A 15637-nucleotide genomic window follows, 5' to 3' on the forward strand; every position below is an offset into this window, starting at 1 on the left:
AGTGGACAGAGGACCATGGAAGAAAGGGAAGGAGGAGGAGATGAGCAGGTGAGGAGATAAGGTGAGAGAGAGAAACTGAAATGGGAAATGAAGGAGGGGTGGTTGGAGCAATTACCAGAAGTTCAGGAAATCTGATTAATCTCTGTTGCAGTTTTAACCCTCAATGTCAAGTTCCATCAATCTATTGAAATTAGTCTTTCTCCAATTAATGACTTTTACTTTGCATTGCTCCTTTTCTATAGATAACTTTAATCTCATGACGTTTTCTTCACTGTCTCCTAGGTGTTCCCCAACTAAAAGCAGCAGATTTGGGCAAGGCCGAACATTTTCAGCTGCGCGGGCATGGTAAGTGTCAGCATCAGATGCCTAAACTCAGCTGCAAATAAAAGGAAGGTAGGCTTAAGCAGAGCGGCCATTGTTTGAGTGTGCCAGTGACAGAGTGGGAAGGCTTTAGTGTGAACAGGCAGTTATAGTTAAGGAGAGGTAAGCCTTTTTAGGTCAGAGTAGTCAGGAAGGAATGCTCCTCCTGTCAGATGTGGAAATTTTGGATACCTGACTGTTTCCCTGATGACTACATCTGCAGGAAATGTACCCAACTTCAGCACCTGGCTGACTGGGTCAAAAAGTTGGAGCTGGGATTGGATGTGCTCCGGATCATTCATGAGGCTGAAGACATTAATACTTATATGAGACTTTTGAATAGGTGGTGAGACACAGAGTCAGGCTTCGGACTGTAGATGGGTGACCACCAAAGTGCAGGATTCCTCTGTGGCCATTCCCCTCAGCAACAAGTATACCTCTTTGAATACTACTGGGGGGGGAGGGGGCAGTAACCCATCAGATCATGGCAGCAACAACCAGCCCTGGTGGTAAAGTCGCTGTCTCTGAGGCTCAACGGGGAGGGTAAAGTCGGGCCGTGTGGTAGTTATAGGGGACTTGATAGTTAACGGGATAGAAAGTAGATTCTGGGGCCACAAAAGAGATTCTGTTGCCTCCTGGGTGCTAGGATGTAACGGAGTGGCTGCAGGATATTTTTAATGGGAAGGATGAACAGCCAGGGATCGTGGCACATATTGGCACCAATGACATGGGCAAAAAGGGGGAAGAGGTCCGACTCATTGAATATATAAAGTTAAGAATGAGGCCGAAGAGAAGGACCTCCAAGGTAGTAATCTTCAGATTACTCCCAGTACCACGGGCTAGTGCAAGTAGGACTGGGGTGAAAGCAGAGATGAATAAGTGGCTGAGGAGATGGTGCAGGGACAGGATTTCAAGTTCTTGGAACCTTTTCTGGGAAAGCAATGACCTGTACAAGAGGGACAAGTTGCACCTGAAATGGAGGGGAGTCAATATCCTAGCCGGGAGGGTTGCAAGTTCTATTCATGAGAGTTGAAACTAGTTTTACAGAAAACTGAGAACTGGAGCATCAGGTTGGTAAGGGAAGGATCGAACCAGAGATAGACATCAGGGATAGTACTGAAAGGCAAAATCAGAACAACGGATATGATTGGTTGGATAGTTTGGAGTAGAGGCCATGAAAAGATCAAGGCAAATCCCAAGGCATTCTGTACATACGTCAAGAGCAAGAGGATAACATAAAGCCAAAGAGAGGGCATGTAATCGAGCAAAAATTAGTGGGAAGTTAGAGGATTAGGAAGCCTTTATAAACCAACAGAAGGTAACTAAAAAAATCATTAAGAAGGAAAAGATAGAACACAAAAGTAAACTAGCCAATAATACTAAAGAGGATACCAAAAGTTTCTTCAGATACATGAAGTGTAAAACAGAGGCGAGAGTGGATATCAGTCCATTAGAAAACGATGCTGGAGAGGTAGTGATGGGGGACAAGGAGATGGCAGGTAAACGGAATAAATATTTTGAATTAGTCTTCATTGTGGAAGACACTAGCAGTATGGTGGAAACTCCAGGGTATCAGAAGTCATGAAATGTATGAAATTACCGTTACAGAGAAAAGGCTCTTGGGGAAAATGAAAGGTCTGAAGGTAGATGAGGTCACCTGGACCAGATGGTATGCACGCCATGGTTCTGAAAGAGATGGCTGAAGAGATTGTGGAGGCATTAGTAACAATCTTTCAAGAATTATTTGATTCTGGAATGGTTCTGGAAGACTGGAAAATTGCAAATGTCATTCCACTTTTTAAGAAGGGAGGGGGACAGAAGAAAGGTAACTACAGACCTGTTAACCTGACCTCGGTGGTTGGGAAGATGTTGGAGTTGATTGTTCAGGATGTGAACACATGATAAAATAGGCCAGTCAGCATTGTTTCCTCAAGGGAAAATCTTGCCTAACAAACCTGTTGGAGTTCTTTGAAGAAATAACAAGCAGGTTAGACAAAGGAGAATCGATTGCTGTTGTGTCCTAGGATTTTCAGAAGCCCTTTGACAAGGTGCCACACATGAGGCTGCTTAACAAGTTAAGAACCCATGGTATTACAGGAGAGATTCCAGCATGGAATCCAGCAGTGTATTTTGTGAATAAAGCAGTGGTTGTTTGGCAGGATACAAAGAGTGGGAATAAAGGGAACCTTTTCTGGTTGGCTGCCAGTGACTAGCGGTGTTCCACAGGAGTCTGTGTTGGGACCACTTCTTTTTATGTTGTATGTCAATGATTTAGATGATGGAATTTGTAGCTTTGTTTCAAAGTACATTTATTTTCAAAGAATGTGTAAATTATACAACATTGAGATTTGATTGCTTACAGGTAGCCACAAAGCAAGAAACCTGAAAGAATTTGTTACAAGAATCACCCCTTGTAGGCACAAGAGAGAATCTGTATTTACCGCCAAGTACCTTTATTGTCTCAATGGAAGAACATGTGAACTTAGACAACCAATACCTGTGTGCAAACCAGCTAAGTTTTCCTGACCTTCCATGAACAGTCAAAGAACAGAAAATATAATACCGGTTAAAAAGGAGTTTCTGCTGCTGGCCACATGTTCCTCATCGTCCTTTTACAAATCTCCAGGTGTCAGCAGGGCACCTCGCATCCCCGATAGCTGTTCTCCTACAGAGTTAAAGTCACTAGCACTGCTTTTATATTCCTTTCTTACCAATTCAGATATTGCATTCCAGTGTCATTGGCTGTAGGTCATGTGTCTGGCCTTTAACACAGCTAGTGGCTCTGCTGCAAGCCAGCATCCATCTATTGCCCCCTTCGCAGCAAGTGACAATGGGTAATTTATTTCTCTTGTCACAAGGGGGCGTTGGGAATGGACCCAAATGCAAATCACAGACACTGTAGTTGTCTGAACAAGACTATGTCTATTAACAATACTAGGGAAGCCAAGGAGCGAGGAAAAAATATCAACCTGGACATGAGTGTAAAATAACAAACTGGAAAACCTGGACTAGGACTTGAGACTTGAACTTGACTGAGAACTCGGGTCTTGGCCAGGTCTAGGTACCTGCATCTTGACTTGGCTCTTGACCTGGAACTCGGACTCAAGCTCAGACTCAGACTTGACTAGACTTGACTCTTCTTGGACACAGGACACAGAGCCAGGACTCTTCTTGGACACAGGACACAGAGCCGGGACTCTTCTTGGACACAGGACACAGAGCCAGGACTCTTCTTGGACACAGGACACAGAGCCAGGACTCTTTTTGGACACAGGACACAGAGCCGGGACTCTTCTTGGACACAGGACACAGAGCCGGAACTCTTCTTGGACACAGGACACAGAGCCGGAACTCTTCTTGGACACAGGACACAGAGCCGGGACTCTTCTTGGTATGAGTTTCTGATGCTGAGCTTCCAGATGTGGGTTTCAGACGCCAAGCTTCCTGGTGCGGGTTTCTTGACAGGGATGTTCCAGAAAAGGAATAGATGGACCCCTGAGCTATTTATGTTGCAAGCTCGAAATGAGGATCAGTTGCCTCAATTAAAGGACCCAATGGAACAAGGGAAAACAGAAACAACCAGAATACAGAATCCACAGACCGGACCGTGACAGTACCGCCACCCCCCCCACCCCCCCCCCCCCATGGGAGCCTCCTGACGATCCAACCAGCTTTCCCAGATTATCGATGATCCAGGTGAGTTGGAGGGGGGTGGTTTCAACAAGGGGGACCCCCGGCTGACCAGAGTTTAACGGCAGTGTCTGTGTTGCTGGGTCCATGTTTGGCTGGACCGTTCTGTCACAAGGGGGCGTTAGGAACGAAACCAAATGCAAGACGCAGACACTGCAGTAGTCTGAACAAGACTATGTTTATTAAGAATACTAGGGAAGCCAAGGAGCGAGGACAAAATATCAACCTGGACGCGAACATGAAGTAACAAACCAGAAAACCTGGACTGGGACTTGACTGAGAACTCAGGTCTTGGCTGGGACGCTCTTTGACTAGAACTCGTGCTTGGCTTGACCAGGAACTCAGGCTCGTCATGAGGCATATGAAGACCCTGCTGCCCCCCTCACTGGACCCCCTGCAGTTTGTGTACCGTCCCAACCGCTCAACAGATGATGCCATTGCCACCACCCTCCACCTGGCCCTAACCCACCTGGACAAAAAAGACATATGCATTCAAATGCTGTTCATAGACTTCAGTTCAGCATTCAACACAATCATCCCTCATGATTGGAAAGCTGAGCCTACTGGGCCTGAACACCTCCCTCTGCAACTGGATCCTGGACTTCCTGACTGGGAGACCTCAGTCAGTCAGGATTTGGAGCAGCATCTCCAGCACCATCAGTTTGAGCATGGGGGCCCCACAGGGCTGTGCACTCAGTCCACTGCTGTTCACTCTGCTGGCCCACAACTGTGCTGCAACACACAGCTCGAACCACATCATCAAGTTCGCCGATGACACAACCGTGGTGGGTCTCATCAGCAAGAACGACGAGGCAGCTTCCAGAGAGGAGGTGCAGCGGCTAACGGACTGGTGCAGAGCCAACAACCTGTCGCTTAATGTGAACAAACCAGCGACAGGGGCAGTAGGGCATCATCGCAGGCTGCCCAAGCAAGAGCTAAAGCAGAAGCCGCCAAGGTGCGAGTGTGCTACGCCAAACAAGAAGCAAAAATGAAAATGAAAGCGGCTGCCAGAGAAGCTGAAAACCAGTTGGAAAGGGCAAGGATAGCGGCAGAGTTAGAAGTGCTGATGCTAGAACGAGAAGAAGAAGCTGCCAGGGTGGAAGCAGATTACATAGAAGAGGCTGAAGAAATGCATGATCTGATCGACGGAAAATCTACTTCAGAAAAGATCAGGTTGGAGCGCACAAGCGACTATGTCCAATCTCAAATAGACTGGCAGACTCGTCCTTCCCTTCCATACTTCTCTGATAACGCCCCATGTCATGAGGAGCCTCAGAGAGGCCCGATCGCATCACATCCATCCAAGGAAATCAATTTACGCTTGCAACTCCGCGACGAACTCAAGAGTGAAAGGGCTCACGACAAGTACTTCTCGACACCAAACTTACCAGATTTGGGGAGAAGAGAGGCAAAGACCGAATTCAGAACAGCAAATTCCATAACAGATGTACGCCCTCAGTCGTATACCCGCCGACATGTTTCCCCAGCCCGCATGCCACTTGCAGTCGAATCCATGGCACGGTATTTAGCACAACGGGATCTCATCACTTCAGGACTGATGCACCATCAATAACTCACACTGAGACGTAAGGCGAGATATCGGCTTTTATTGACTGAAGAAGGAACCAGCAGTGAGTGGCCATCATATTACATCCTGGAGAATGAGGCAGAGGATTAGACCTGAATCGCCTTTATACAGGGGCCTGTGGGAGGAGCCAGAGGAGCCACAGGAGCAGTCAGAAGGGGGTGTGTCCAGACAGGCACATATTTCACCACAAGGACTATACCAGTTCGACGATAAACCTGAAAGCTACCGTGCATGGTACTCCACATTCACCAATGCTATCAACGGAGTCCAGCTCAGAGCAACCCAGGATCTTATGGCGAAATGGCTGGGAAAGGAATCATGCGAACAGGTGAGACGCATACGTTCAGTGTACCTCAACAAACCCGAGCTAGCTTTGAGCAAAGCATGGAAGAGACTTAGGGAGAGCTATGGGGCCCCCAAAATTATTGAAGCGGCGCTATACCGACGTCTGGAAAATTTTCCTAAGGTGTCAACCAAGGACCACATTAAGTTAAGGGAGCTCAGAGATTTACTCATGGAGATTCAAGGTGCCAAAGAAGATGGCTACTCAACTGGTCTAGTATACCTAGATACTCCATCCGGGATCAGACAAATCGTGGACAAACTTCCATTTGGGCTGCGGGACAGGTGGGTGTCTGTTGCCTCAGAGTACAAGGAAGATCGTAGAGGTCGGTTTCCTCCCTTTGAGTATTTCACAAGGTTTGTGTGCAAGGAGGCGAAGAAGCGAAATGACCCTCGCCTCATGGGTCCAGGAAGCAGTACAATTTACACCAAGCCAGATAAATCCTCTTCGAATAATTTCAACATTAATACACCAGTCTCAGTGCTTAAGACTGAAGCCTTTACAACAATGACCCTTGCAAGAATTGTCCATTGCATAACAAACCCCATCCCCTCAAGAAATGCAGAACATTTAGGGAAAAACCCCTTGAAGAGAGGATGGCCCTTCTCGAGGAAAAAAGAATATGTTTTAAATGCTGTTCCTCGACCTCTCACTTTGCTAGAGAGTGTACGATCGCCGTGAAGTGCCCGGAATGTGAAGCACTAATCACGATGGGGCCATGCATCCCGGCCCGTTACCGCAAACCGACAATGCTCCTTCACCCCCACAACAGGACGGTGGGGAGGGAGAGGCTCACTCCAGGACAACTGTTGTCAGCTGGAGCTGTACAGAAGTTTGCGGTCAAGCTCAGTCAAGCCATTCTTGTTCAAAGATCTGTCTCACTAAGGTGTACCCTAAGGGAGCCAAAGACAAGGCCATCAAAGCCTATGTAATTCTGGACGACCAGAGCAATCGCTCACTAGTCAGACCAGAGTTCTTTGACTTGTTCAACATTGAGAGTGAGCAGTTCCCATACTACCTTAGAACTTGTTCAGGCAACATGGAAACTTACGGAAGGAAGGCAGAAGGCTTCCAGCTCGAGTCCCTGGATGGTAAAGTCGTCATCTGTCTCCCTCCACTCTTAGAGTGCAATGAAATCTTGAATAACCGCACTGAGATCCCAACGCCAAGTGCGGTACTACACCAGCCACATCTCCACCACATCGCCAAACACATCCCAGGACTGGATCCCAAAGCAGAAATCCTGCTATTAGGGAGAGATGTTCTCCGGGTACACAAGGTTAGGCAGCAGGTCGATGGACCACACGACGCCCTCTTTGCGCAACGCCTGGATCTGGGCTGGGTGGTGATAGGAGAAGTGTGCCCTGGCGATGTACACAAACCGACGGTTAGCACACTCAAGACCAACATGCTAGAGAGTGGCTGCCATTCAACTTTTCAACCCCGCACAAGTGTCCCGTGTATTAAGGAAGCACAGCAAGGCTTTAACAAGCGCAAAGTAACTGACGAGACGCTGGGTCAGTCAATCTTCGCTCAAACGGAACATGGTAATAAACTTGCTCCATCAGCTCAAGATGCCATTTTCTTGAAAACAAAAGACACCACAGTCTTCAGAGATGAAGCAAATAATGGGGTCGCCCCACTGCCTTTCAGAGAACCACGCCAGTGCTTGCCAAACAACAAAGAGCAAGCAGTCAAGCGGTTCACGCCCTTGCAAAAATCCTGAAAAGGAAACCTGAGATGCAGCAACGCACCCGATTGACCCACGAGGTACTGTGCACACTAATGGCAGAGGTCACAGCCATTATAAATGCACGACCACTCCTACATGTGTCTTCTGACCCGGAAAACCCCTTCATACTCTCGCCATCAATGCTCCTTATGCAGAAGGCAGGAGCTCCCCCTCCACCAGGGGACTTCTCTGATAAGGATTTGTACACAAAGCAATAGAGACAAGTCCAGGCTCTGGCAAATCGGTTCTGGTCTCGCTGGAGACAGGAATATCTACCTTTGTTGCAACACAGACAAAAGTGGACAGAACCCGGCAGGAATCTTCAAGTTGGAGATTTAGTCCTGCTCAGGGACAAGCAAATCGCCCGCAACTGCTGGCCAATGGCCAGAATCACTGCCACATTCCCTAGTAGGGATGGACATGTCAGGAAGGTCGAGTCGAAAACTACCGACCAAGGCGATGTGAAAATTTACCAAAGGCCAGTTACAGAAGTCATTCTACTTCTACCTAAGGACTGATTTAGAGACTGAAGTTTTGTATTATGTTCATTGTGACTTTACGAAGGTCAAGCGGGGAGTGTGTTGCCTTTATGGCAGTTATTTAGTTTATAATATTTTTGCTTAGTAATTCGTGTGTTAGCATTTTTTAGTTAAAGTTAGGATTGTTTAAGTAAATTCGTTGTCCGTAATATATCGCGGCATGCGATGACGTCACATCCGGTTTCACCACGTCTTGTGGGAAAATACCGGTTTGGGAAAGACGGAAAGGTGGGGGGCTCACATGTACGAGTCCAGCACAAGAAAAGTTGTCTTCTACGCATTAGAAATCACAGTGGAGCAACGCTGTAAGTTCATAGATAATCGATATGTTGAATTAAAATGTTAAAGCTGATTCTGTTAAAAGTAACGACGGTCGATAAGGTTTATGTTTTCGTTAGTTAAAGAGTTGCGGATAGTCGTGTTGAAGTGTATTTAAAGCAGTCAATGGCGTAAGTAGATTCTGACTGTATGCTGCACTTTAATGTAATGTTGTTGTTGTAGTTTTACCTTTGCAAGTATTTACGATGGAAGTGTGATATCTAGAGGGAAACAAATACTGTACCAATCTTGTATTGTTTTATCAACAATTTTCACCATACGCTAATGTGGAAGATTGAACAGTAAATGGTTAATCTTACTGCGACCCTGTTTTCATTAACGACAGTTTACCTCGGTGTTCGGGTTCTGTTACACCCGAGTGAGAACACTACAATTACCTCAAAATATCCTGCAGCCACTGCACTCGAGGAGCTGAAATATGATCTCACCACTTCTCATGAGGAAGTGGCTTGAATCTACTGAACAAGTAGTTCATTGCCATGGTAAAGCAGAACTGGAAGTTCACCGTGTGTTTCTTAATACAAGTATAGAACTATAAGGAAAAATATACAATTTCCATCAGACCAGATTGACTTGCTTCTGTACCTTCTGTACTTACACAATTAAAGGCTTGATATGCTGTAACAGGTAGCTCGCCTCCTGACTCACTAAAATATCTCTGCACAGCCCAAGTCAGGAGTTTGATGGAATTCTTGCCTCTTTAATCCCTCAGCCTGTTTGTAGGTTGCTGGGATTGTGCATCAACAAGGAGTGAAGCTAAAGATCAGCAGATTCAGATCCTGAGGGATATGGGTGGGTGGCTAAATTGTTGAGATGGAAATCATGAAAGTATTGAATGCTGAGGTAAACATGGACCCAATATTTCCTCCTTCAGTTATAGTCTTATAGTATAAAAAGAACTAAAAATGGATCTAATTGGATATTCCTGGGAAGAAAGTGGGGAAAAAAGGAACAATGGTGGAATTTCTGAATGAGAAGTGATAGGTATTATGACTTAATGGTTTCATTCAGTTCCACAATATTGGGGCAGCACAGTAGCATAGCAGTTATCATAATGCTTTACAGTGCCAGCTGTAAGTTCAAGATTTGCTATCTGTAAGGAGTTTCATGCATTCTCTCCACCGCACCACAGGGGTTTCCTTCAGTTTCCATTTCAAGTTAAGATTAGTAAATTATGAGCATGCTATGTTGGCACTGGAGATATGGCAACACTTGCAGCCTGCCTCCAGTCCAGTCTGAACACAAACAATGCATTTCACTGTATTTCCATTAAAGTGTGACGTTCACACCATCAGGCTGGAGGCTATCCAAACAGATTGGGGTGTTGCTGCTGCGTCATAGGAGGAGACCCTGGCCTGATACATTGGAATGGGAAGTCAAATTGAACAAACTCAATGAGTGAGCCTCCACAACTCCAAACTCAAGAATTCCAAAAGTTCACCACACAGTAGTTTTTTTTTCCCTAACTTTCTAAATCCTCACAGTAGGATCACCAGTGTAAGTGAAATTTTTATAGTTGGATTTCTCCATTATCGCAGTTATACATTATAAAGATCGAAGTTGCACTGATAAAATCTGTAGCCTATCTAATACAAATCCCTCCACAATCCAGAACTTTTGTATGAACAGCGGGATATCATATCTTGTGATGCATGTGACAGCATTGCGCAACATCTCAGACAGGCTCAGAAGAGTGGTTCAGAAGTGAAGACACTGCTGGAGAAAGGTTGCAGCTCCTGGTCTGGAACCCAACGTTCTCTGGTGAGTTAATGGGGATGTGAAAGTGTACGTTTGGGCTCCAACAGCAATGATGCCAGAAATTCATCTTCACTCAGAATTTCAATAAAATAATTTGTTTTTAAAGGTGTCCTGCAAACGTTCAAACACCACCAGATTCTGCCCTTCCAGGGTGACTGGTGGAGATGCTGGGTTTGGTAGATGCGTGTGCGACACTCATGTTAAGAGTGAGTCAGCACATTGAAATGTCTGGTTACATTTTCCCAAAATGTATTTGTTCAGCAAGAAGTCATGGATGGAAGATCCATCCCAGCTTCTCCAAGGCTCTCACAAGCCAGTCTTCTGATGCTTTAGATATCAAGACACAACTGATAACTCGGAAAATAGAAAAGGCTTTCAAATTAGACAACGTCCCAGCGGTAGAACTGAAAGTCTGCTAACTTGAATAGCCGCATCTCTAACCCTATTTCCATATTCAACTACTAAACTACTAATATGCACAATTGCCTAGGAAGTCCTTTTAATAAAAAGGCAAGAAAATCCAATCTAATCACTGCCTAGTAGGTTCACTCTGAGTCCTCCACAGAGACTCAGAAGGAGAATTCAACAGCATTTTTCAGCAAACCGGACTCACCAACATTCAGATTGGGTTTCACAAGGACTTCACAAGCTGATACTGAGCTTGTCCAGAGAGCTGAATTCGAAACAATCTTCCATTGTAATGCCACAAGACATCGCAAAATGAGGTCATGCAGTCTGTTGGGTCTACTTTGACATTTTCCTGGCGTGACTGTGGCTGGCAGGATGATCTCTCCTGGCTTGTGAATTGATGTAGTGGGGATTGGAAAAGCCAGCAAAGGAGTATCAGTAATTCCCAAACCTTCCCTGCGGTCTCCATACAGGAGCCTGCTGGTCAGAAGGATACTTGCTGCAGGATGGACAATGTTTAAATACATGTGGAACTGCCAAAGCTAATGAAGCAGTCTGTACAGGAGATCTCCACAATCTATAAAATGCAATTCAGCTACTCTGACAGTGCCACCCAAACCTGCATCTCCACTGACCTAGGAGGCCAAGGTGCCTGAGGACGTCTGGCTTGGAAATACTGCCAGTCCTTCATTGTTACTGCCTTTGAACACCCTGCCCAACTACATTGTGGGAGTACTGACCTAAAATAAAACCAGCCATGATCAAATAGACTTGATTGGCTGAATGACCTAATTCTGTTCTGGTCTTCTGGTCTTGCCAGAGGAACTTTAGCACTTAAAAGAAGGGACAAGCAGTAAGTGTTAACCTTGCATCCACTCCCTGATTACAGAAAATATTTGTGCAACAGAGTGAAATGACTGTTAAAATTGAGAAGAAATCAAAAGTAGGTAGGAAGTCTCAAAGTGAAGTCTGGGCCCAGAGTGAATTGTTAGGCAGCATGTTCTAGGCCCTGAGCCTTTTGCTGCAGTGGTACCTGGGTCCTAATGTGAGGTATGATCTGCTGGCCCAGGTAAACTGGAAAGACAGGGTGTCAGAATTGGAGGGAGAGCCAATTTTGCTCATTCTTCTGCGATGTTCACTCCTCTCTCCATGGCGCTGAGGATATGAGACTGCCCTGGCTGCTGTGTTTCATGAAGATTTGTCCCACTAATACATAGGTGTCAAACACAAGGCCCGCGGGCCATATCCGGCCCGGCGTACAATTATATCCGGCCCGCGAGATCATTTTAGATAGATCTATTATTTTAATTATTAATGGCCCGGCGATAACACACGAACTACAGATCCCATAATGGAGCGCAACAGCTGCCGATAGGCTACCCGGGAACATTCCAGCGTCAAGCGCAATTCTGAAGTCAAAGCTAACCCCTAACAATGGCGAAGAGAAAAGTTGATTCTGAAAAAAAGAGTCTTTCAAAACCGATGGGTTGCTGAGTATATGTTTACTGACATTGCCGGTAAACCCGTGTGTCTTATTTGTGGAGCTAATGTGGCTGTAATTAGGGAATTTAATCTCAGACGGCACTACGAGACCAAACATCAGGATAAGCTGAAAAACCTGAACGCAGAGCAGAAGCTAGATTCAGAGTTTGCCGACATTCCTTATCATACAGAGGTGCGTTGGCTGAGTCGGGGAGAAGTTCTCGATAGAGTTTTTAAGCTCAACAGGGAAATCTGTCAGTTCATGGACAGTAAAGGAAAAGACTGCACAGTTTTGCGGGATGAAAAGTGGAAATGGGAGTTGGCGTTTCTGGCTGACATAACAACACATCTCAGCGTCTTAAACCTTCAGCTCCAGGGACGTGACCGCATGATCACCGTATGATGCAGTGAAGGCATTTCAAGTGAAGCTGCTCCTATGGGAGACACAAATGCACCAGTGCAACTTGCCTCATTTTCCCTGTTGCCAAGTAATGTTGAACCAGGTCGGCGCAATGATGTTCCCAAATGCGCACTTTGCTGATAAACTGAGCGCACTTCGCACAACGCTTTGGTGACTTTGAAGCTCAAAACATTAATTTTGAGCTGCTTCGCAACCCATTTGCCGTCGACGTGGAAACTGCACCTGTACAGATTCAGATGGAGCTGTTAGAGCTGCAGTGTAATGGGACACTAAAGGCAAAGTATGACACTGCAGGGCCCGTACAGTTTATTCGCTCCATTCCTGAAGCAATGCCTCAGCTCCGTCTACATGCGGCTCGAACCTTGTGCATGTTTGGAAGCACATATCTGTGTGAGAAGCTTTTCTCAGTGATGAAGATTAACAAAACATCACACAGGAGTCGTCTCACTGATGAACACCTGCAGTCCATCCTGAGAATCTCCACAACACAGAACCTTACACCAAACCTAAACGAACCTATTGCCAAGAAAAGATGCCAAGCATCCAGCTCTGACAAAACGGCATAAGAGCAAAGAAAACTGAGTGTTTTGATTTGTTGTTGTTTTAACTTTTGCTGAAAAGCACAAATTTTATTTATATTTTCAGGGTTTTTTTGCAGCATGCTCATATTTCTAACTTGTATAATACAGGAGCTATTTTTATGGAGAGCAAAATATTTAAGTTATTTAAAGTTTTAGTTTATTTTTTCTGGAATAGTATTCCTGTCTGTTTTTATTCATATTTATGTTCAAAAAATGTTTAGTTTTAGTGTGTTCAATAAACGTTTATCCCGTTCGGCCCGCGACCTAAAGTGTGCTTTGAGTTTTGGCCCCATGTGCAATTGAGTTCGACACCTCTGCGCTAATATGATGAACTGAGACTGAGGCTTTGGGCCTAGTCCGGGCTGCTCCAAGGATTTGGATCTAAGGACTCAACTTGATTCGAAATGTTCTTGCTCGCTCCTATTGTTTGCATGAATTGTTTGCTTTTCCTTTCTCTATGCATCGGGTGTTGGTCTTTTTTTAATCGGGTTATTTCAGGTATTTTGCTTTGTGGCTGTTTGTAAGCAGACAAATCTCGAGGTTGTATAATTTTTACATTCTTTGATAATAAATGTACTTTGAAACTTCTTTATAGGAAGGATGTGGACCTTTGGAGAGCGGAGAGGGTGCAGAAAGGATTTACCAGGATGATGCCTGGACCAGAGGAAATGTCATATGAGGATAGGTTGGGTGAGCTAGGGTTTTTCTCTTTGGAGTGAAGGAGGATGAGAGGTGACTTGCTAGAGGTGTGGAAGATGGTGAGAGGTACACATCAAGTGGATTGCAAGAGACTTTTTCCTAGGGTGTAAATAGCTAATACAGGGAGGCATAATTTTAAGCAGATTAGAGGAAAATATAGGAGAGGTAACATCTATATTTTTTTACACAGAGAGTGGTGAGTGCATGGAATGCTCTGCCAGAAGTACTGGCAGTGGCAAGTACATTAGGGGCATTTAAGAAACTCAGGTAAGGAGCCATTTGGGATGTCAGAGCAGATGCGGGTTCGGAGATGCAGACCTGGCTGCAGAGCATTTTACGGCCTGCTACTCCAAGGCATCGAAGTTGGTGCGCAAAGGTGGCATGCGGTATAACGGTAGGAGATTGTCTCGGATATTTCACTCTCTATTGAGCAATGATAATGTAGGCTGCCACAGCCTTTTGCCCTTGTCTGGTGGCGTGACAGGAGACATGGGAGCTGTGCAGCCTCCATGTAGTGAGGACTAAGCCTCAATGATCAGGCTTGCCTGCTGCTGCTGGACCAGGTGAGAAGACGTGTGAGTGTTGTAGTGTGGCATCCGAGCTTGGCTGGGGACTGGCCTCTCCCGTTAGTGCCACTCTCCTGTGTTCGAGCAATGGAGTAACAGGCTGGACTCCGTGCGTTTGTGGACTGCTGGGAGACTGTACCATCAGAGTCTTGGACTATCTATATTTTCTTAAATGAATATGCTTTTTTGCTTGCTATTTTGTGTGTTTGCACCTTGGCCTCAGAGGAACATTGTCTCATTCAGCTGTATCTATGTTTGTTTGAATGATAACTAGAGATGATTTGATTTGATTTTGATTAGGAACTCTAGATAGGCACATGAATGATAAGAAAATGAAGATTATGTAGGAGATAAAGGTTAGATTGATCTTAGAGTAGGTTAAAAGATCGGCACAACAACGTGGGCTGAAGTGTTCTATGTAATACTTCCCCATGCTCATCTGTAACTGTCTCATTTTGCTTTCTGGTAGTTGGTGTACACTGTACTGATGGTAAGAACAATGTACAGCAGAATTTGTTACTTCTACCTGGATGGAACTGATTTTCTTTGTTTGCTTTGGTCTTCTCAGTGTGAAAACTTCGTTCAATCTTACAAAAAAGAGCTTAGCAAATTGCTTCAAAAGTCCCAGGAGGAAAAGGACATTTGTTGGGTAAGTTTAAATGATATCCTTCAGGTATTCTCCATGTTTGCAAAGAGGGATATTTAGTAATTATTGTTCAGATATTTCTTTATGGAAATGTTTAGTTGAAACAACGACTGCTTGCATTCACCATTATGAATCGTGAGACTGGTAGGTGATAATATGGAGGGAGCACAGGGGTCTTTGCTGCATGACAAGGTACGTAAGCTGCTGATTCTGTCTGCTGTGGCCCACACTAATTTGGGCTGTTTAAAATATCGCAGATAGTTAATGTTATTATTCCACGAGGATGTATCCCCCTTATTTTACAAAATGCCTTTGGAATTACAAATGGGCATGATTGATCCATTTGGAAAGCTAAAAAATCTGCAGATACTGGTAGTTAATAATATAGTTAATAGTGTAGTTAATAAAATGTAGTTAATAGTTGTGTTTGATGTCAGCAAATTGTTGCTGTACTTCACCAACGCCATCTTAAACTGGAACACGGC

At 45.0% G+C, this 15637-nt stretch overlaps 1 protein-coding gene across 3 annotated transcripts in view; it reads left to right on the plus strand.

Annotated features, from left to right (window-relative positions):
• Nucleotides 1-341: 341 nt before the first annotated feature.
• Nucleotides 342-15637, plus strand: part of LOC132390295 (prosaposin-like) — a 55808-nt gene continuing 40512 nt past the window's right edge. Inside the window, exons 1-2 of one of the 3 annotated variants that reach the window (XM_059962913.1) lie at nt 342-345; nt 15075-15155. In XM_059962913.1, coding sequence (XP_059818896.1) covers nt 343-345; nt 15075-15155 — 84 coding nt within the window. In that variant the 5' untranslated portion in view covers nt 342. Of the gene's footprint in view, nt 346-9631; nt 10353-14923; nt 15156-15637 lie in introns of those variants that run through there. The other 2 variants (XR_009510848.1, XM_059962912.1) reach the window with 2 other exon arrangements.

The sequence above is a fragment of the Hypanus sabinus genome, unplaced genomic scaffold (assembly GCF_030144855.1).
Source record: "Hypanus sabinus isolate sHypSab1 unplaced genomic scaffold, sHypSab1.hap1 scaffold_836, whole genome shotgun sequence".
Taxonomy (NCBI): domain Eukaryota; kingdom Metazoa; phylum Chordata; class Chondrichthyes; order Myliobatiformes; family Dasyatidae; genus Hypanus; species Hypanus sabinus.